The sequence below is a fragment of the Lathamus discolor genome, chromosome 1 (assembly GCF_037157495.1).
Source record: "Lathamus discolor isolate bLatDis1 chromosome 1, bLatDis1.hap1, whole genome shotgun sequence".
NCBI classification, from domain to species: domain Eukaryota; kingdom Metazoa; phylum Chordata; class Aves; order Psittaciformes; family Psittacidae; genus Lathamus; species Lathamus discolor.
Genome location: NC_088884.1, coordinates 3,809,182 through 3,831,747, shown reverse-complemented (window position 1 = coordinate 3,831,747; position 22,566 = coordinate 3,809,182). Strand labels below are relative to the sequence as shown.

Genomic DNA, 22,566 nt, shown 5'->3' with positions numbered 1-22,566 from the left:
CTGTACACCAGATCCAGACGGTTTGGGGAATTTATCATAAAACATGAATGTTCTGTGCTGATTCATACAGTGGGAAAAAGCATGGGCAATCCTGGTGCTGTGTGACCACAGAGGAACAAAGCAATTCCTACACACCACCACTGACTTCTAGTTATGGCTGTAAAAAGGATTTCATGGGGTCCAGCTGGAGAAGGTCAGGCAGCTCCTGACAGGACACATGAGATTTGACTGTGTATTGTATGTGAAGCTCATTTCTGTCCTCCTTTGGCCCAAAACTGCATTTCAGGCAGGTGGTTCCACCTGTGATGTAGTTTAGTGGATGGATGCATTTGCTTTTCCTTTCCCTGAATATTGGTTCACCGCAGTGTCCTGGAGAAACAACTGTTTGAGCTAAGGAGGTGGAGGGGTGATGGTGCTCAGAGTAATGCATGAGAGATGACTGTGGGTATTTTGAGGTATTAATTCAATAACTGGTCTGTACATGAGAGGAACAGACCTCATGCAAACGCTCTTATCAACACACTGCAGAGTGAGCTGGAAAATGAACCTTTTCCTCAGAAGACTGTGGTGACATTCCATGCCTCAGAGAGGATGCAAAACCTGGCAATTGTAGGAGTTGCTCCTAAGGTCAGCCAGCTCCACTGCCTATGGGCCTTAACCCCTGGGCAGCTCTGGATGTTATTATAGATATGCATGTCTTGTGTCCAAATGAGGAGCTGCTCCTTTCTCCTCCTCAAGAAAGCATCTCTGAACTCTGAGCCTTTCTCTAAGTGAGCACTTATGCTGGTGAGATCACCCTTCTGTTTCTGCAGGTCACAGGGTTGGATGTGCTGTGTGATTTTACCTGTGTACTGTGACAAACCCTTTTGTGTCACTCAAGATGCAACTCAGCAACTCAGTGCAAGGAGGAGAAAATGCAGGGGAGTGCAGGATGAACTTGGAGAACAAAGGTGGGCAAAGCTAAACTCTTCCACTCTTACAAGAGAAATGGATGCCAAAGTCCAAATGTGCTTGAGAGCTTACCCAGAGCTATGCAGTGGCTGACAGTAAATACAGATGTGGCCCTGTAGTGAGCTGAGCTCCTGGGGTGATCTCTGTATGTGGTGGGACTGAGCATTGCTCATGGCTTTCTGTACACAGGAGCAAACTCAGAGCTTTCCATAGCAGTGAGCAAAGTCCTACTTGAATAGGGGGGAAAATGGACATTGAGGTGGAAAAGCTGCAGTGGAAGAGCAGAGAACTGAGAGCCAAAGAAAGCATTGCACTTAGTGGGAGAAGGGATAGCGTGTTACTTCTGCACATTTTTCCTCTCATCTCTGTTTTCTGAACCCTGCTGAGCTCATGATTGCGGCTTTATGGATTTTCCTTTCTTTTTGTTTTAGCATCAGGGAACAGAGAAATCCCAAAGCCCAGGGATTCAAGCTGTGTTTCATTCTTATTAGTATGGAAATGTAAGAGCTGAGCCTTGTGTCTTATGTCCAAGGAGCATTAACACACCCTAAGCTTTCAGCCCTGTAGATGTGGGCAGAAGGGGACAAGGAACTGGAGCTCTGCTCCCCTGGACCATATCTCCTGTGCAGGACACCTCATTGCCCTGCTGTGGTGCCTGCCTGCCTGTCTTTCCAGCACTGCCTGTTTATTATAAGATAACCCAGCTGATGCTGGGGATGCCTAAAGCATGTACCAGGGATTTTGCAAGGATGCTTCCAGCAGCACACGCTTAAAGGCCAAAACAACCTCAGCTATATGGAAAACAGGATCTTTTCCAGGAGGATGACTATAGCTTTCCTTGCTTCTCCCTTGATTCTTATTCCTCCTGTAGGAAGAATGTGGGGATTTTTCCAAAGCAGTTTTTAAGCATCTTCCCACTTCAAGCACGTCCAGAGGAGGGACACCGTAAAAATGAATTTATGGCATAACAAAATCAGTGCATACATTGGTGGGGTTTTTTTCTGGTTTAAAAGAAAAGGGGTTAACTACATGGCAAGGCTTTGCCTGTGTGAAACAGCGTTGATTGATTGTCGCTTTGGATTCATTGGAAAGATGGAGATGTTTCTCCAAATGTGATGTTTTCTCTACAGTGCCAAGTGGATGTGTTCAAAAGCTCAAGGATGGAAATCAATGGAGAGGGAAGACTGAGTTTTTTGCATAGGAAGAGCAACACCACAGTTAGAAACCTGCTGTAGGAAAGCCACTACGGTACATGACAGCGGATGGTGCTGCTGCAGTATTCCCTGCATGCAGGTCATTCCCAGGGAATGCTGTCCTGTTCCTTCCTTCTGTCCAAAACCTTGATAACTATTCAAAACAGAAGAGCAGGATCCAGAGCTCTGCAAGAGACCAAGAGCACCTGGTCCTAAGTCTTTAACCTCCATCTCTCTAATCCAATTTTGTCTTGACACCTTTATGGAGCACTTAATCTCTGTGATATGAAGACGCCAGCTCTAATACCAGAGGTTAGTGAAAAGTAATCTGTCTAGGTCAGGCTGTAGGGTATGTGGAGGTTGGTTATAGCTTCCAAAAGCTTATCATTCCCAGTCCTTGATGCATCTTAAACCCTGATGACCTGGTTGTGCTGCCTGCTCTCCCAGCAGAAACAGCATTGCCATTGCAAACAAGAGGCCCCAAACCAACTTTCCCTTCTGCATTTGCAGGGCTGAAGCATCAAGCTGGTGATCAAGAAATGGAGCTGGGTACCAGGTGTCTTGGGCTGTGGGAGAAATAGCAAAGGCCTTGGGCTGAAAACAGGAGCCTCAAGGCTATATACAACTCACTGATGGTCACTGAAGTGCAGCCTTGAGAGACTGCTTAGGTGTAAATGCATCATCTCGGCAAGAGCTGAGCAGTGGGATAAGGGCATGATGCTAGCAGGGGGAGCAAGACAGACTGATGGTGCGAGCATGTCCCATGACATCCCAGCACCAGCAGTTACCAGCATCCTCGTCCTTCTTGGGCTTGTGCCACACAAGCCATTCAAAAGGTCATCAATATTTGAAATGAGCTGTTCGCATTATGATTTGCTTGTAGTGAAGGAGATCCTGTGAGCGATGCTCAGGCTGAAAGCACTGAGTGGCTCCAGCCCAAGCAAAGCATCCTTGTCTCGCAGACTGCTCCCACCCATTATTGCACCAGTAACTGGAAAGGGAGGTCAGTTCAATACCGACTTCCTGGCTGGGCAATCACTGACATGAAGATCCATTCCACTCTGTACAGACAGAGATGTCTCTGCTTCCCTTAGGTACACGCAGAATTGCTGAGCCATGTAGGTCTCTCCTGTACCCCTTGATACAAAGCCTGGTTGTGCGCACCTATTGACTCAGTGCCAGGCAAGTTCAATCTCCATCTTTATCCTGGCCAAAGAGGAGTTTTCTGGGGTTAAGGATGAGGGTGAGGGCTGCAGTTACAGCATCTCAGCCATAAAACAGGGGTTTGAAACATGGGGGAAAGGTAAAAGGACTCTGCTGGGTGAGTTGTAACTAAACAACTCCTCTAAAATATGATTTGCCTAAAGTATTATTATCATGCTTTTGTTTTAGAGACAGCTTCCTGCAAGACGCAGCTGGGAAAGGTCAGTACAAACCAATTAGGATTCAAATACCCTGCAAAATTCCACTTCTGGGTGATTTTTCTCGAAGAAAATGGTTGCCTGCTCAATGTGCCTGGGCAGAGTCCCAGCTGCAGCCCGTCCTGCCATGTTCTCCAGGGACAGGGAAGAACCAGCAGCTCTGACTGGTTGCAGTGGCTGGAAGGAAGCCCAGCAGCCCATGCCACCAGGTCTGGTGTGCTTTTGTCCCTCATGGTGCTGAGGATGCAGCCACGTGGGAGGATGCTGCAGTGATCGGTCCCAGAGCAGGGGAAAGGCAGCAATGCCGTGTAAGACACTGATGTCCCTGCTGGAGCTCCAGCTCTTGTAACAGAGCCTGAGGGGTATTTTTTGAGTGCTCTCAACCCACTGGCTCCAACAGGCTTCTCCAAGGGGAGACTGAGTCACATCTGTCCACTGGAGCAGATGGAGAGCGCTCACCTTGAGCACCACTAAGGTCGATGGGGCTGGAGCCTGCACTAGCTGGGCAGGGAGGCTTTAAACCACCACAGCCACTGGCACAGGGATGCTTTGAGGATGGTCTTGGCAGGAGAAACCTGCAGGGAGCAAAGACACAGCAGAGAGCTCATGGTGTGGCTGTTAACCACCAAGATGGGGTCCAGACCTGCTTAGCTAGAGTTTCTCTTGAGCTAGCTCCAAGCCAATGCCTCTTTCTACATGCAGGGAGGGCAGTAAAGGAACCACAGTGAAAATATGCAACTTTCTCAGGTGATAAGGCTCCACCTTCACATCCTGCTGCACCCTGAGCTGCGGGTTGGATGGCAGAGATCAGGACACACAGACCTGACTCTGTTCCAAATACCTAGGCTCAGCTCGTAGCTTATCTCAGCTCTCAGTCCTGATGTAATCGCAGAAGCTGGGTTTGCACATCCTCAGCATGGGGGTTAGCACAGCAGGATCTGAACCTCCAGTTCATAGAATCTTGGAATCCCAGACTGCTCTGGGTTGGAAGGGACCTTAAAGCTCCTCCAGCTCCAACCCCTGCCACGGGCAGGGACCCCTTCCACTGGAGCAGCTTGCTCCAAGCCCCTGTGTCCAACCTGGCCTTGAGCACTGCCAGGGATGGGGCAGCCACAGCTTCTCTGGGCACCCTGTGCCAGCGCCTCAGCACCCTCACAGGGAAGAGCTTCTGCCTAAGAGCTCATCTCAGTCTCCCCTCGGGCAGGTTCAAGCCATTCCCCTTGGCCTGTCCCTACAGGCCCTTGTCCCAAGCCCCTCTCCAGGTTTCCTGCAGCCCCTTTAGGCACTGGAGCTGCTCTCAGGTCTCCCCTTCAGGAGCCCTCTCTTCTCCAGGCTGCCCCAGCCCAGCTCTCTCAGCCTGGCTCCAGAGCAGAGCTGCTCCAGCCCTCGCAGCATCTCCGTGGCCTTCTCTGGCCTCGCTCCAACAGCCCCATGTCCTATTGCTGCATCCAATTGCCTTTACCTTGGATGGTCCAGCCCATGCAGGGGCAGACAGGAAATACTAAGCTTGAGGCTCTGATTTTCTGCCTTTCTATTAGAAGCAGTTGAGTTTTCCCAGCTTGGCCCAGTACTACCATAGAGAAGACAGGATTGGTGCTCTGCTGAGCTCTGAAGATTGGCAGAGGGGATGTGGGAGGCCAAAACCTCATTATCCTACATATATCCGTTACACTCAGTTCTCTCTTGGTCCTACCAGGAAAGATAAAAACCACCACCACAGACAAACCCAAACCCCACTTCTCAGTGCCTTCCACCTCATTCTAACAGCATCAGCTCCTTATTCTGTCCCTGTCGCCTCTCTCCCAGCCCAGCTGCCTCTGGGAAGCAAGGGGTTAAAAGCTCCGAACCAGCAAGCACACTTCCTCTTCTCTGCAGTGCCTGCCTCCCAATGACGCTGGTTTCTGCCGGGCTTTGCCCAAATATGTCCGTTTCCTCCTAAAAGAGGGAAGAAAGGAGATAGAAATCAAGAAGAAACATCTATAGAGAAGAGCAAGTCATCGCCACGGCGGAAGCCTGCATCCCGCCGCCCCATGCCGTTCCGCAAAGGTAAGATTGGGGTGTTCAGCATCACAGAGGGCTCTCCTGAACTTGGAGGGGGGATCTGGGGGTCCATGGCTCTGGGGTTGGGTTCCGTGTGGTGTCTCCTTGGTGGGAGATGGGAGCACTGGGTGCTTTGCTGCAGCATTGGCTTTCGGAGGAGGATGCGGGACACGCTGTGATGCTGATGGGGATGGGGTAGAAATGCAGCCTGTGAAGGGCAGTGGTTTCCCCTCTGCCTTTCCTTGGTTATGGTGTTTTCATCTCCTTGCTGTGGGGTATAAGCTGCTCTGAGTGATGCTAGTGCTGAGGATGAATGATGTTCCCAAGCAGGGGGATGCTGCTGGGGGCTGTTTTGGACATGCAGGATGAGAACTGGCAACCTGCGGGTGTTTGTGTGGTCTTTGGGGGATGCTCAGCTGGAGGAGCTGCTGTTGGGAGCCTGGGAGGAGAGACTGGGGAGGTAAATGGGTTTTGAGAAGGGTATTCCACCTGGACAGCCCTCTTTCACATCATGGAGCTCTCAGATCTGCACCACAAACCATTTCTTTCACCACAAACTCTATCCCATCAGCTGGCAGCAATTCCCCTTTGCCATCGTTTAGCTTGGCAGCGTGGGGCAAGAAGGACCCAGCTATGAGCCCTAAACCGCTGATGCTCCTTCTGTACTGCCCTGCAGTGGGGATGGATGAGTTTTCCATCCTCTCCAGACTGCTGTGAAGCAGAGGCCCTTAACGTCACCTCCTCCTTATCCCAGAGGGGTATCTCCTAGCAGCAATACTGGGAGGAGAAACAGAGGGGGAAAGTTCTCCACGAGACACAAAAGCCAGGGAAGCAGGGTTAAGCAGGGATGTGCAAGGACACAGGGAGAAGACGCTGCTCAGCATCTAACCCAGATGCTTTGCTGAAGTGGATCAGTGTCTCTGGACTGGTGTTGTGCTGGGGCAGAGGGTACCACTGCAGGGACGTTACCCATGGAGGCTGCATGGCGTGAAAGGGCAGCAGGAAGGGAACGAGAACTGGGCAGGGAGGGCTGGGTTTGGTCCTCACCTCACCCTGCTCTGGGGAGGATGCCCTGGGCGTGCGTGATTTGCCCACAGTGATGCTCACATGAGATTTACGTGGGCCGTTAAGGCTCAGTGAAGCAGGATGTGTTCACACCCTCTCATCTTGACAGTGCAACACGCTTCAGGTCTTGATTTACGTTTAGGTGGCAAATGGGTTCATACAGAGCAGGAGAGATGCTGAGGATGGGGGAAGAAAGCAATGTGTCAGGATTTAAGGGCACTGAGCCCTTGGGGGTGAGCATGGGGAGCTGGGGGGAGCTTTATGCCGGAGAAGAGCTCACGTGGCTCTGTTGCAGCCTCAGCAGGGAGCTGGTGGCAGAAATGACAGGGAGGTCTCCAGCACTTGGAGCCACACGATGGGTTTGCAGTAATGAGGATGTATTTCCATGCTGTCCTGCCCAGCACACATGAATGGGGAGAACCCATTTGTTGGGCACCATGCTGTGCTTGCTGTCACCACTGGATACCTGGGACTAAAGCCTGGCTGTGGGCAATTCTGTACTGCAGCCGTTGTGTGACGCTTGCAGACATGGCTCATCTACAAACTTCCTCTAGAGGTCAACCTTGAAATGCCAGAGGAGCTGCCAGCTGCTCCTTGCATCCACTTGCAGCTCTGCCTTGGGGAGAGGTGGAGAGGCCAAAGTGAATGGGCTTTGTCATAAAATCCCAGCCTGGTTTGTGTTGGAAAGGACCTTAAAGCTCCTCCAGCTCCAACCCCTGCCTGTGGCAGGGACCCCTTCCACTAGAGCAGCTTGCTCCAAGCCCCTGTGTCCAACCTGGCCTTGAGCACTGCCAGGGATGGGGCAGCCACAGCTTCTCTGGGCACCCCGTTCCTTTCCTTGGGGAGCCTTTTGGGACCAGCATCTCACCCCGGGCTCACTCACTGCCCCCCAGATCGAGGTTGCACAGAGGTGGGTCTGGACTATCCCATGGAGTAAAATGCAAACCCCACCACTAGCTCTGCCAGTTCCTCACCACTTGCAGCTTTGGCATCACTTTCCTGGCTCTCTGTGACAAGTCTGTGCTAAATCCTCATTATTTGGCTCTGTTCTGCCTCCTTTCTCTTGGGGCATCCTCACCAGTGGCATTGCCTCAGGATCTGCACTTTGGGTCTATACAACAGTTTCGGTATAGCCAACCACAAGGCATTTGGCAGTTTCAGATGCTAAGGGAAGGTGTTTCTAGCAGCGATGGTCAAGGACAGATACAAGGAATGAGCTTAGGGCAGGAATTAATATCTTAGAGCATCGCTGCATCAGCCAGGAGCACAAAGCCCCGTCCCTGGCTGCAGCTCTGCTGGCAGGACGTGTTGGGAGCTCGCACCTAAAATGCCCTTCACCCTGTCTGGATAATGTGCTTTAATTCCTGTGCTGATACAGGGCAGCCGGGGAGCGGGCAGGTGATAAGCAGCAGGATAGTGCCAGAGAGCGGGATGTCTGTCATTTGCTGAAGGACAAATGAGGTCCTGGGGCTGTTGCTGGCTAGGAAGGAGCTGGAGATAAGACTGAAAGCCAGTGAGGAGAGATTGAATGTGTGATGCTGGGAGCGGCTGGTTCCCATTAGCAAGCTGGCAAGGGCACGACTGATGGTGCAATTTGCTTCCCAGCTGGAAAAAGCAAGACACCATGAATGTATTACCATAGAATCATGGACTCATGGAATGGTTTGGGTTGGAAAGGACCTTAAAGCTCATCCAGTTCCAGCCCCCTGTCACTCTTAACAATACTACTCTTTATTAGGCCTTTTTGCTTTCTGTTAGCAGAACTTAGGACAACTTCTGGTCTTGTTTCTGCTTGCTGAGATCAAGAAGCTTCTTGTTGGCAGAAGCAAAGGTGCCTTTTGCACATGAGTGTGAAGGGAAAGGGCAGGACAGCACCACATCCACACGTTACTATCCCTGCTGTGCACCCCCTTCTCTATCAAGCACTTCCTGATGTCACAACTTCAGATAGTCAGACTGTAGCACGCTCTGATGGGAAGCTATCTGCTTTTACACAACGATTACAGCTAAGGCAGAGATTTGCCTTTCTTCAGCTTTTTGGTATTAAACAGGATAACTTTGCCCCTTTGGGATGCTTTCTGGCTTGCCGGCAGTGCTGCTGCGCTTGCTGGCCATATCCCCCATCGCTTCTCGATGTACTTTCCTGGCAGCACGGGAAACTTTTTATCCAGAGCTTCCCATCAAAGGCACTTGGGGGGGGGGGGGGGGTTATGGGCACTGATGATGCAGAGAAGCCAGGGAGGGGGGGGTTAGGAGATGCTTGGGGGGGGTCTTGCCTACTTTAGGTTCCTCTTGGGGATGTCCCAGTGATGGGTCTCTGCTCACAAATGCAGGCACCTGCTCACAATTGTAGGTGCCTGCTCACAGATGTAGGTGTCTGCTCACTGATGTAGGTGTCTGCTCACTGGTGTAGGTGTCTGCTCACTGGTGTAGGTGTCTGCTCACTGATGTAGGTGTCTGCTCACTGATGTAGGTGTCTGCTCACTGGTGTAGGTGCCTGCTCACAGATGTAGGTGTCTGCTCACTGATGTAGGTGTCTGCTCACTGGTGTAGGTGTCTGCTCACTGGTGTAGGTGCCTGCTCACTGGTGTAGGTGTCTGCTCACTGGTATAGTTGTCTGTTCACTGATATAGTTGTCTACTCACTGATGTAGGTGTCTGCTCACTGGTGTAGGTGCCTGCTCACTGGTGTAGGTGCCTGCTCACTGATGTAGGTGTCTGCTCACTGATGTAGGTGTCTGCTCACTGGTGTAGTTGTCTGCTCACTGGTGTAGGTGCCTGCTCACTGGTGTAGTTGTCTGCTCACTGGTGCAGGTGTCTGCTCACTGGTGTAGTTGTCTGCTCACTGGTGCAGGTGTCTGCTCACTGGTGTAGGTGCCTGCTCACTGGTGTAGGTGCCTGCTCACTGGTGTAGGTGTCTGCTCAGACATGCAGGTGTCTGCTCACTGGTGCAGGTGTCTGCTCACTGGTGCAGGTGTCTGCTCGCAGTTGTAGGTGCCTGCTCGCAGATGCAGATGCCTGCTCACTGATGTAGATAGATGTCTGCTCGCAGCCGTCTGCTCAAAGGGCAGGAGCAGACGTGTGGCCCCATCTCTCAAGACTCACCAGCTCATGCCTGCATCAATCCATCACCTTGTTTTCAGTTAGCACCTTTCCTGGAAGGCTGGAAACCCCCTCATTGTCCTGCTTTAACCCCGGGTGCTGTTTCTTGCCAGGGTATTTTCCCTCTGGCTTTTGGTTTCATTGCATCCCCTTGCGCCTCAGCAGCTTCTTGAGTGCAACATGAGTCAATGACCCAAAGGAGCAGGTGCCTGTCCCCCCATCACACCCTACACAGCACGTCCCTGCAGCTCCAAGAAAGCTCTTGGTGAGCATGATCCCTCCACTGCCTCTTTGACATTACACTTTAGCATTTACTCATGGAGAGCTTCTAATGGGTTTAAGGAGCCACTGTGATTAGTGGTTGATGCTCTTGGTGTTGTGCACCAAGCAGCAAAGCCCACCTCATTTCATGATGGAGGACATGCCAAGCTGTGGTGGGAAGGGGACACCCTTTGCTGGAGGTGAAACCATCACCCGACTTCAAACTGTTGTAAAGGTGGGATCTGTAAGGCCCAGTGGGGGGTTTGGGCACCCTGATTGCTCCCCAGAAACCCTCCAGTGGGGAGAGATGGGTTCTTCCCACCTCTCAGACCTCCTTAGTCTGGGAGCTGAAACCACAGGAAGATGCAGTTGCTGATAGCATATCCTCATCTCCTACCCTGGGAGCAGGCAGACATGGCTGGAACCTGCCTTCCCAGGGCCAGCAACCCACCATGTAACTCAGGATGCTGGAAGAAACCCTCATTTTGGTGTCCTGCCTCCCTCCTGCATGGAGGGGGAAGGACTTTGATGTATTTACACTGTGAGCATGACCCTGGTGCTTTCTATCCATGCCACCAGCTGAAGACCAGTCTCAGTAGCCATGTTATAGAGTGCCAGAATCCCAGACTGGTTTGGGTTGGAAAGGACCTTAAAGCTCCTCCAGTTCCAACCCCTGCCACGGGCAGGGACCCCTTCCACTGGAGCAGCTTGCTCCAAGCCCCTGTGTCCAACCTGGCCTTGAGCACTGCCAGGGATGGGGCAGCCACAGCTTCTCTGGGCACCCTGTGCCAGCGCCTCAGCACCCTCACAGGGAAGAGCTTCTGCCTTATCTCCAACCTGAACTTCCCCTGTTTCAGTTTGAACCCATCACCCCTTGTCCTATTGCTACAGTCCCTGATGAAGAGTCCCTCCCCAGCATCCTTGTAGGCCCCCTTCAGACACTGGAAGGCTGCTCTGAGGTCTCCACACAGCTTCTCTTCTCCAGGCTGAACAGCCCCAACTCTCTCAGTCTATCTCCATAGGAAAAGCCCATCTGGCTGCACTTGGCCCATGAAGAAGGGTCCAGCCCCTCCATAGGAAGCTCAGCAGGGGCTTGGGCTTTACCCCAGTGCTGAGATCCCCCCCACTGCCACTCTCACTGTGGCATCCCACCACCTCCGACATTCTCTTTGGCACCAGGAGCTGTGCTGGCTGGCATGCCGAACCGTTCCCTAACACACCCTCGGCGATGGAGAAACTCACCTCGGCATAAGAACAACTCCAAAGGCTGCAGATCAGACGAGCGCAGGTTGAGGGACGTGGGAGGATTTCCAAACCAGCAGCTGGGAGGCGGGATCCCAGTTTGCCCAGTGCGTGCGTGCACACACGCAGCCACACGCACCTCTGCAGGGCACCCTGCGCCTTATGCCCTGCATAACCCCGTTGTGTGGCTGATCAAAAACATAGGAGGAGGGATGAGCCCTGGATGGGAATCAAGATCAAACCCACGCACGCAGGTTTAGATTCCCATTGCGGTTTTCCCCTATGTTTGTGTTGGAAAAGACCTTAAGACCATCTAGTTCCAGCCTCCTGCCATGGGCAGGGAGATCTCACTTTAGACACCCCCTTATACCTGGGCAAGTTTTCCTGTTATCTACCTTAAATATTCCTTGCTATAAAGAACTTCTATTACTGTCTTCATAGCATTCTTTTTCACTCTTGTGCTCTCCCATATATTCCATTCTGGAAACATCTCCTTGGTGCTGCCCGTCCTAGATTAAACCTCTTCCCAACAGCATGGAGCGTGGAGTGGGACATGCCCTTCCCTAGTGCTGAGGAACCAGCACCATCTGGGCCAGAAAACCCAACCTCCTGCACTTTGTATGCCACCTTCCTGGCAAAACAGCCCAGAATTGGACTTTCCCATTGGATTTTCATTATTATTTTCTCCAGGTTCATCATGCTGCTGTTCATAGTTGGCTGCTGGGACATTTATTCTCCTTCTCCTCAGTCCTTCAACCCTCATTGCATGGTTTCCAGCTTTATCACTTGACTCAGGGGAAACTGAGGCACGGCAGGGTGCAGCTGCAGGCTGGAGGCCACGGTGATTGTGGCTTTAGCTGCCCTTATCCACAGATCCAGGTCACTTTGCATCGATCCTGGCTGTGCCAGTGCATCCTGCAGTGCGTCTGCACCAGGTTGGTACATTTTGGTGTGCATCACTGGTCCATACCCTACCAGAGTGCAATGGGGAGCTTCAGTATCAACGTATGTGGGTAGGAGCAGGGTGTTAAACCCAGCTGGGGATATTTAGGTTGGAAATCGGGGAAAGCTTTGCTCAGCCCTGGAGTAGGTTATTTGAGGTGGAGAGGCAAATGTCTCACTGTGAAACAGATTGGGGAGAAATTATGCTACTTTGGGGTTGGGGAAGGGGTGATGATAAATCCACTGGGAGAAAGAGGTGCTTCCATGTTCTTGCACAGCCCCAGCCTGACTTTGTGCCCTCCTGACGGGCCTGGCCACCAGCATTCAAGCAAGGACACGGCAGGGTTGGTATTAAATAGCTATGACCCTTCGGACAACCTGATTTATCCCCTTCCTTGACGCCGGTCGCTCAGCTCCGGAGCCTGTTTGCTCAGCTTGACGCAGGGCAGCTTGCTGAGCCTGTTTACTGATGTGTTTATGACTTGTTGGCCAGCAAGCAGCTCGCTGGCACGCAGGGACGCCGGGAATGCCGGGGACGCCGGGGCACGTGCCAGCCTTGGGAAGCAGCACGGGCTGTGCATGCTCCATTCGCATGCACGCAAGGGAGGAAACGCTGCCAGGCTCTGGGTGCCTGACCCAGAACCATCCCAAGCAGCTGCAGCCTCCTCCAGAGGCATGCAAAAGGGGCATGAGAGGTGCCAGAGGGGCTGCTGGGCTTCCCGGGTATTTCCAGGAAACATGGAGAACAGCTGAGATGGGTAAACAACAGGGATAACAGGCTGGGACAGGAGGTGTTTGTGTCCTAGATGTACTGGGAGAGAAATAGGGTATTTTGCCTCCTGCACACAGATCTGGCTACAAGCCCCCAAATGGATGCGAGTTCCCTGTTTTGGGCAGGATATCCCTGCCGCTTCGGCATAGGCAGGAGCTTGCTCGTGGCTTGAAGGTCACTGACTGGCAGACATGGTTTCTGTGCCTTGGAGACTGGATTAGTCTGTCCCTAAAAATACAAATGAGCACTTCCAGGTTCCCCTGCACAAGGAGAAAGTAAAGGATCCTTAGTCACCAATGTAAGTTTATTTGGAGGAAAATTCTCCCTTCATAAGCTCCCAGACTGGTTTGGGTTGAAGGGACCTTGAAGCTCATCCAGTTCCAACCCCTGCCATGGGCAGGGACCCCTTCCACTGGAGCAGCTTGCTCCAAGCCCCTGTGTCCAACCTGGCCTTGAACACTTGCCAGGGAAACATCCCACCCTTGATGCCAATAGGAGACTTCGGCATGCCTGGTGCACAGATTGGAGGGTTTGACTTGCTTTTTTCTCCCACTCACCGATTTTCTTCTGAATCTTCCCTGTTAGTAAGGGATTTCTAGCAGGGACAGGGGGACACTGCTGAGGCTGTGATTTGGGTTTGGGCAGACTGATGAAGCCCCTCCACTTCCAGCACCATGGGATGCTGCCCTGCTTTGTGCCAACACCAGTGCTCCAGGGATGGATCCACACTCTGAAAACAACATTCCCTTTGCAAAAAAACCCAAATATAATAATAAAGAAGAAAAAAAAAAAAAAAGAAGAAACTATTGGCTTGTTTTCCAACTTGGGACCGTTTCCCAGCTAGATCCTGTTCATAGATGAGGATGAGGCTTTGCGGTGGGAAGAGGGACTCAGAAGTGGCTTTGCTGCCAAAATCTCTATGTTGTTGAAGTGACCTGAGCAGGAAGAGTTGAGACAGAAGAGGCACCTGCCAAGCAGTGATTTCTGTGTTTATTTGTTTCTCCAAGGTTAATTTGCTCAAGGCAAATGGGTTTCCGCCTCCTTCCAGCCATGGAGAACATGCACATAGGGGAATGCAGCCAGCAAAGCCTTTGGTCCTCCTAAACATGAAATCACCTCTGGTTGCTGCAGTGTTTTCCCCCTTTCTTTCTTTTCATGCTTGTTGGCTGCAGCTGAGCTGCTCAGGCACAAGTCAAACACATTGGCACCATAGGCAGGAGAGCAATTTAATAAACCATTAAATGTTCTAGGGCTGTTGCAACAGCAGCGATTTGGGCAGCTTCTTGGCAGAGAACGTCAAGGTGGGAGGAAGTCTTTTTTTGGATATGGCTTTACCAGTCCAAACGTTGGAAAACCTGAGCTTGCCTTTTCTGGCTTGGCTTCGGATGTGGTGCTTGTAGCTTACAGCAATGGGGTTGGGTGGCCTTGATGGTTAACGGCTGCAAACAAGACAAGACAAGGCAACATGGGATGGGGCTGGCATGTGCCAGCACTGAATCTTAGTCACCCTGTTTCTTTGATGACTGACTCTGTCTGAATGCAAAAGGACCAGATGTTTGAGTAGCATCCGAAGGCAGCAGTGGCATGAGCTGCCAGGGATCAAGGTGGTGGTGTGTGTGCTCTTGCACGTGTGCAAGAGAGCTGTGCTTGTCCAGGCATGGGGGGCTGGATTGCACCCTCTCTGAAATGGGTTTTCAGTGTTCTTTAGCTCTGAAATGAGCATCTGTGTTTAAAGTAGCACAAGGAGGTGACACATAACACATCCATGTCCTGCAGATATAGAATCATAGAACCATAGAATAGTTAGGGTTGGAAAGGACCTCAAGATCATCTAGTTCCAACCCCCCTGCCATGGGCAGGGACACCTCACACTAAACCATCCCACCCAAGGCTTCATCCAACCTGGCCTTGAACACTGCCAGTGATGGAGCACTCACAACCTCCCTGGGCAACCCATTCCAGTGCCTCGCCACCCTCACAGGAAAGAATTTCCTCCTTAGATCCAATCTAAACTTCCCCTGTTTAAGTTTTAACCTGTTACCCCTTGTCCTGTCACTGCAGCTACTGACCCTCTGGCCACCCTTGCCTTCACCCCAAGCCCATGCTGGTGGCATCCCCATTAGCCACAACAGCAGAAAGACCTTGCTTTTGCACAGCCGGCAGGTTTGGGAAGTGCTCTGGGCTCTGCCCATGCAAACTTCCATGGGTCTTGGCACCTTCATGGGCGTAGACTGTAGCTCCTGGTGGCTTAATGCACAGGTCGGGAGACACAACCATCCTACAAAGCACCACAAGCACCTTCACGCAGCAGTGGGAATGAGATGCCCATCATTTATGTGCCTGAAACTATCCAAACCTGGATGATGAAAGCACAACGTGAAGCAAAGGAAGGTCATGCCTTCAGCCTGAGCCCGGCTCTCTTTCTTTATTGGGAAGCTGGCAGGAGAGCCTGCCTGGGAGTCGGGTGCCTATCAAATCTCTTGTTTACTCAGGCCAATCTCTAGCAGTTGTTTTAATTCAGCCCGAGCACTGGGTAAACAGCAAGGCTGGGAAATGTGAACCTTCCCTCTGACCTTACCATTGCCACAGGCGTCAACCCAGGAGGTGCAAGTAGAGAAGCACAGACCCACTGGTGCAGTGCAGAGCTGCACATGGGCATGGGGGGGATGAGCACATGGAGTGAGCCCATTTCTCCTGGAGTCATTTGTTTGGTTTTCAAGGAGTGAGAAACAAGACTTGAACCCTATCTGGGGCACTGAGTTTGTGCTGGGATTCCTTGATGGCAGAAATACTGAGACAGATGCAATGAACGCGGTTTTCCCCCTTCTTCATCCTATTTGGTGGAGACAGCTCATGGTGAATGGAAACATGTGCTTTCACCAGTGTCACCACCACAGAGAATCATAGAATAGTTAGGGTTGGAAAGGACCTCAAGATTATTCAGTTCCACCCCCCCTGCCATGGGCAGGGACACCTCACACTAAACCATCCCACCCAAGGCTTCATCCAACCTGGCCTTGAACACTGCCAGGGATGGAGCACTCACAACCTCCCTGGGCAACCCATTCCAGTGCCTCAGCACCCTTACAGTAAAGAACTTCTTCCTTATATCCAATCTAAACTTCCCCTGTTTCAGTTTAACCCGTTACCCCTTGTCCTGTCACTACAGTCCCTAATGAAGAGTCCCTCCCCAGCATCTTTGTAGGCCCCTTTCAGATACATGGCTCTGGTTCTTAGCTCAAGGAACAGCAGTTGTTTTTGGGGGAAAATGGGTCACTTCCTAGCTCTATGAAGCACACCATCTTCCCTTGTGATTCATATCAAACTGCCAGGGGGATGCAGTTTGCATCCAGTGCTGGTTTGCAGCTGCATGTTAAACTCCAGGGCAGAAATCTAAACTTTAAGGTGAATTTTTTCATTTTCTATTTTTTTTTTCCAAGGACTTGTTAGCAACTTGTCACTGTGGGTTGGAAAATCTAAATGCACTGGAGAAAATACATTGGCAGGAAGCTCCCCGTATTGTTTCAGCTTGTTCCGAAATTGCAGAGAGATTTCCCGCTAATATTTTCTCATGTCTGATGGAAAATATCAGGGAAAGAAGGAATTCTGGAGATATTTTTGGATAATTTTAGCCTTTTTTTTTTTTTTTTTTTCCCCAGCCAGGTCTCCGTGGCATGGAAACGAGTAAATGAAATGCATGAATTTAAAACATCTGCTAGGAATTAGATAAGTGAAAAACTTTGCCCTATAAGCAGGAAAAGAAATAGGAAAACCCTGATAAGGGAATGTGGTTATTGAACTTCTGCATTCCAGCAACCTGTGTGATCTGATTCCAGTGATTTGGCTCCAAAAATTGGTTAGGAGGGTTGATAGGAAACCAGATAGCTGAAAGGTTCCCTGGGGGAAGCTTTGACTATAGAGAGCTCCAGCAAAAGAGATGGAAAAACAGAGCATTCTCAATTTCAACCTATTGACCATACACTTTCTCTCTTAGTTGTCTTGAAGCAGTTCCTGCAGGTCTCAGGTTTAAGAGCACATGACAACAGTCATTTAGACCTCACCTCTTAATGCCTTGTGGTTTTCCACCCACCGAATGGAGAGGTGAACCCTTAGGGAGTCTGATTCAAGGAACAGCTCAGCCTGGGGAGTGGTGCTGGTCTCAAGAGTGGCTCCTCTTGGCCAGAGTTGAGGTGTGTAGGACTCTGTTGGACAGCCATCACATGCCATTGCCTGTATCATCCCAGGCTTGTGAGGAAGCAGGGTTAAGCAGGTTGTCGATATGGCAGACGTGCCTATGAGGGTGTAGGTGGAAGGATCCTCAGCACGTATGCGGTTTCAAAATGCATCTCCTCACCAAAGCTTTACTCTTCCTCCCTACATGGGACTCTGGGGTGAACAAAGAACTGTGCTTTGTGTCACCTCGTGCTGGAGCGCACTGAGGTGTGTGTTGGGTGGCTTTGGATACAGAGAACACTGAGGTCTGCCTTTATACTAAAAACATCTCTAGGACACATCTCATCCTGGTTTACAATCAGGTTTTACAAACATCCACAGCAGGGCAAGTGTGTTGCTGTGGGAGTGCTCATTTCTCTCTACAGATGGTGGAAGTCAAAGGTGACCAGTTCCTTGTAGACACCCAAAATGACATGAATCAGGGTGGAGGCAGACACAGCAGGAGCCCTTCAGGCCTGGAACATCTTACTGCTCAGCATCCCTCGAGGAACATTTCCATTTCAGCCTTCCAAGCAGTGCATATACTCCTGGGATGGTGCTTCCTGGGATGGCATTTCATCATCCCTTGATCAAAAGTCCCTGTATCAGAAGCCAATATTAGTAGGGAATGACAGCAGGGATAAAAAAATACCCTTTTCCCTAAGCTGTGATTAATCCAGTGCATGCTGCTCCTACAAGCACCTCCTCCTCAACCAACAGGAATACAAACCACCACTTTTCTTCCCAAAAGCTTTCATGTTGTAGCTTTCTGCATTACTTTGAAGAGATTCCCCAGCATCTCCTGGGTATCTGGCTTCATGCCATCATTGCCTACATCTCTTTAGAAGCCTCTTGGTCACCATGGCGATGCTGAGGTTTGCCACTGGCCTGGGCTTGTTGCATCAGGAGGTGAGTCAGCCTCCGAATGAAAGGCCTCAGCCTTTGCCATTGTTTGATTTAATAACCTGCAACGATGAGATAACGATCCAGGCTGTTAATGAAAGGTGGGTGTTAATAAGACGTTAGGAAGCAAAGTCCATGGGATAATGACAGGATGTGATTTCCAGATGGTGACCATTTTCAGCTCTAAATGAGTTGAATAGTCTCATCCATAGGGGGGTTCATATCTGTCATTGAAGCCCTTCAGGCAGAAGAGCTGCATCCCTAACAACAGAATCACTGAAAGGTTTTGGTTGAAAAGGACCTTAAAGCCCATCCAGTTTTCCAGCCCCATGCCACGGGCAGGGACACCTTCCCCTGGAGCAGCTTGCTCCAAGCCCCTGTGTCCAACCTGGCCTTGAGCACTGCCAGGGATGGGGCAGCCACAGCTTCTCCGGGCACCCTGTGCCAGCGCCTCAGCACCCTCACAGGGAAGAGCTTCTGCCTAAGAGCTCATCTCAGTCTCCCCTCGGGCAGGTTCAAGCCATTCCCCTTGGCCTGTCCCTACAGGCCCTTGTCCAAAGCTCCTCTCCAGCTTTCCTGGAGCCCCTTCAAGCACTGGAGCTGCTCTCAGGTCTCCCCTTCAGGAGCCTTCTCTTCTCCAGGCTGCCCCAGCCCAGCTCTCTCAGCCTGGCTCCAGAGCAGAGCTGCTCCAGCCCTCGCAGCAGCTCCATGGCTTCCTCTGGACTCGCTCCTATGTCCCCACATCCCTCTTGTGCTGCTGCCCCAGAGCTGGATCAGGACTGCAGGGGGGTCCCCCCAAAGCACTGCAGAGGGGGAGAATCCCCTCCCTTTATCTGCTGCTCATGCTTCTTCTCATCACGAATGCATCACTGGAGTGGGAATTCAGCTCTTCATGAACTTCAGCCATTGGGCAACTGCATGGCATCGGTTCCTATAACAATCTGTGCTTAGAGGAGGGCTGTGATTTTAGCTCCTTCTTGCTGCATCTCCAACTTGCTGCAGCACTTTGCAGCACTGTGCTAGTTTGGGCTGGGCTAGAGTTAAAGTTCTTCATAGCAGCTGGTATGGGGCTGTGTTTTGGATGTGTGCTGTGTGCTTGTGCTGATTTATCTGGAAGAGGCTCTATGGTAACATATGCCAGGTTTATGCCGGCAGCAGCAGGACAGGTAATATCTGATCTGGCAGCTGGGATAGAGTAAGTCTGTAAACACACTTGTTGGATTTCTGTGCTGGATCAGTGCCTTGTCGAAGGTTGTTGTGGCATCTTGCTTAGAGACGAGGTGATCTAAAGTCGAGTAGATTTACACCCAGGACATTCAGTGGGGAATTTCACACCCTTAACATCACAGGGCAAATGGGGAGTTCCTTGCACTTAACTCAAGTACCTGGGAATAGGAGGTACATCCCAGTGTCAGTCTAATGTGAATATTGGCCACTCAGAGCCACTGACAGTGCTAAAACCTGAACTGTGGCTCTCTGACTGATCCTCACCCTTTCTTTTGGGTTCAAGCCTGAAATTGGGCAGTCAGGTTTTATTTCAAGGAGAACCAGTATCAGATTCCCAAGACTGGAATATCCCAACCTCTTGCCATTTAATTACCCTCTAACCACTTTTTGAACCCTCATATTTCACGGAATCCCAGCCTGGTTTGTGTTGGAAGGGACCTCAAAGCTCATCCAGTTCCAACCCCTGCCACAGGCAGGGACCCCTTCCACTGGAGCAGCTTGCTCCAAGCCCCTGTGTCCAACCCGGCCTTGAGCACTGCCAGGGATGGGGCAGCCACAGCTTCTCTGGGCACCCTGTGCCAGCGCCTCAGCACCCTCACAGGGAAGAGCTTCTTTATATCTCATCTAAATCTCCCATCCCCACAACCCATGGAGTCAATTATGTTTATGATTTAGCCCTGTTTATAAACCCTGTTTATGGGGTGAGCTTTGTTTTGCACCACTCTTGTAAGGTCAGGAACTTTCACAGCAGGTTACTCAATCCTCCTGGACCTGTTTCTGAGCAGACCTGCCAACGTTGGGACATGTCCCTGCTCCAGTGGATGTTGTGGGTTCAGAACATTATTTCCATGTTTATTCTCTTATAGAATGTAGTTCTCAGAAATTATAGATGAAATCTCTTCCCTGTGATTTTAAATAGCACTGATTTTGGAGGCTCCTTTGGGGTCATCAATCCTGGCTACTCAACACCCATTTTACACATCCCCATCTCTAGCTTTCAGCTTTCCTGGGTCTTTTCCCTGCCCACAGCAGGAGGTTGGAACTGGATGATCTTCAGGTCCTTTCCAACCCAAACCATTCTGTGATTCTATCATTCCGTGATTCTTTGACTCCATGATTCCCAGAGACCTTTCAAAACCTGAGCACAGCTGGGGACACCCACCTCCCTCTGGGGATATTGGAGGGATCCTTGAGCGATTTTACTTCTGATTTGATGAATTGAGATTAAATCCAGGCTCTCGTCCTTCCTTCTTCCCCATATTCATTATGGCCAGCAATGTATTTGCAGCTCTCCCATTTCCTTTCCCATCTACCTGTAACTCACCCAATTATAACCAAATGCCTCTAGTTAGTGCACAGATCGACAGCTCAAAAGAAATCAGGTTTGAACCCTCCTCCTCCTGCTTGAAGGGCTCCTAAATGAGAAGGGATTGATAAGAAATAAATTGGTTTTAGCAGTTCTGGTGGCAGAGTATGACAGAGGGTTGACTTCAGGCAGAATTTACTGTCCCTGAAAGAGGGCAACAGAGGGCAACAGTGTCAGCACTCAGGGGAGCTCAGAGCAGTGGCAAACAGGTCCTGAGGCTTGAACTGGTTGAAAAAGCACTTTAAAGAATATAGAGAGCCCCTTTATTGCCCGTGGACAGTGAAACGATGGGGTTTTTTCCTTGCCCGTCATTGTAAGCCAGGTCATGTGCGCAAGAGCTGATTCTTGCCGCTTATCGCTGAAGCATTGGGAACCGCAGCCCCGTGCACTTCTGCAGCCTCTCCGTGGTTTTTCCTGCCTCTCTTGCCACGGGAGGCAGGATCAGCTCCTGGTGTGGCGTTTGACTGGCGCTGATACAGCGGGGTTGAGCCTCTGCGGGGATTTCCCTCTCTCGTGCTCAGTTTCTCTATGTCTGAGACTGAGCCCCTGGTAATTTTCCCCTTCTCTGCTTGCAGCTATTTGTAAGTAAAGGCATGTGAGTGGCAGCCCCAAGTGCTTGCTCTGATGGCATTTCAGTGCTCGGCTGTTCGTAATGACTAGTTCCTTACAGTTGGGGAAGGAAGACGTTTGATGAGCACATAAAGTACAGTTAGAGTGCAATAGCTGCAAACTGAACAGCTCGTCCCCATACAGGGGAATGGGTGTTTGCGGCAATGGGTGAAGGGAGGGATGGCTCAGGGGAAGCCCAAGCACATGATGTGCCTTGCTCTGCTCCCAGTTTCAAACATGAGAGGTGTCAAACCAGAGCTCTCCTCTGATTTCAAGGTAGGGGACTGCAAGTGTAGGGCATCCCATAATCACTGCAGGAAACCCTGAATTGAAATAATACTGCAAATAAATTATTTTCCCTGATCATTGTTGCTCTTCGGCCAGCAGTGGTGTCCATGCTGCCGGTTTGATGCTGTTGAGGAGGAAAAGGAGTGTGAGATTGCAAGGGTAGGGGGGAAAAGGGTAAGAAATGAGGAAGGGAAAATGTCAGATTAAGAGAATCACAGACCGGTTTGGGTTGGAAGGGACCTCAAAGCTCATCCAGCTCCAACCCCTGCCACAGGCAGGGACCCCTTCCACTGGAGCAGCTTGCTCCAAGCCCCTGTGTCCAACCTGGCCTTGAGCACTGCCAGGGATGGGGCAGCCACAGCTTCTCTGGGCACCCTGTGCCAGCGCCTCAGCACCCTCACAGCAAAACCTCTTTTCCACGGCAGAACCCCCTCAGTGTGTTACAGGGGCTGGTGCAGGAGCTCATCATGGTCCCACCAGCAGCAGGGCTGGGGCAGGCAGAGGGAGGGTGAGATGAGGAGTGGGAGCGGTGGTACCTCAGTGATGTAGGTACAGGTCGCACTTCACTCCTCATTTATGTATTTCTGAAACTGAAATACTGTGTTGGGCAATGTGTTGGGCAATGGGTGCAGACACGAAGGACCAAGATCTCCATCTTCCCCTCCAAGCTCGCTTGTAACAGCCTTTGCAAAACCCTCCCCAACATGAGCCTGACCCTCAGCAGCTTTGCAAACTCCAAGTCCATGCAAAGAAGTGCCATTAGCAGCAAAACCAGCTCAGCATCCAGTGCCTGAGAGGAGGGCCAACCACTTGGTTTCCTCCTTGACCTTTTGGAAAGCCCCTGGTTCTCCTAATACATTACAGCCAATTTTCTCTCTCCTCCAGGATCCCACTGATGGGGTTTTGGATGTTTACCAGTTGGTTTCCTTTTCTTTCCCCAAATAAGTGTATCAATACCCCTCAGTCAGCCCAG

The 22,566-nt window shown here is 51.0% G+C and overlaps 1 protein-coding gene across 4 annotated transcripts in view; it reads left to right on the top strand.

The window, feature by feature from the left end:
- Positions 1-2,407: 2,407 nt before the first annotated feature.
- Positions 2,408-22,566, top strand: part of PFKFB3 (6-phosphofructo-2-kinase/fructose-2,6-biphosphatase 3) — a 44,061-nt gene continuing 23,902 nt past the window's right edge. For 3 of the 4 annotated variants that reach the window (XM_065670245.1, XM_065669725.1, XM_065669810.1), the window contains exons 1-3: positions 2,408-2,456; positions 3,537-3,568; positions 5,508-5,611. In XM_065670245.1, coding sequence (XP_065526317.1) covers positions 2,430-2,456; positions 3,537-3,568; positions 5,508-5,611 — 163 coding nt within the window. In that variant the 5' untranslated portion in view covers positions 2,408-2,429. Of the gene's footprint in view, positions 2,457-3,536; positions 3,569-5,502; positions 5,612-22,566 lie in introns of those variants that run through there. The other variant, XM_065669985.1, reaches the window with a different exon arrangement.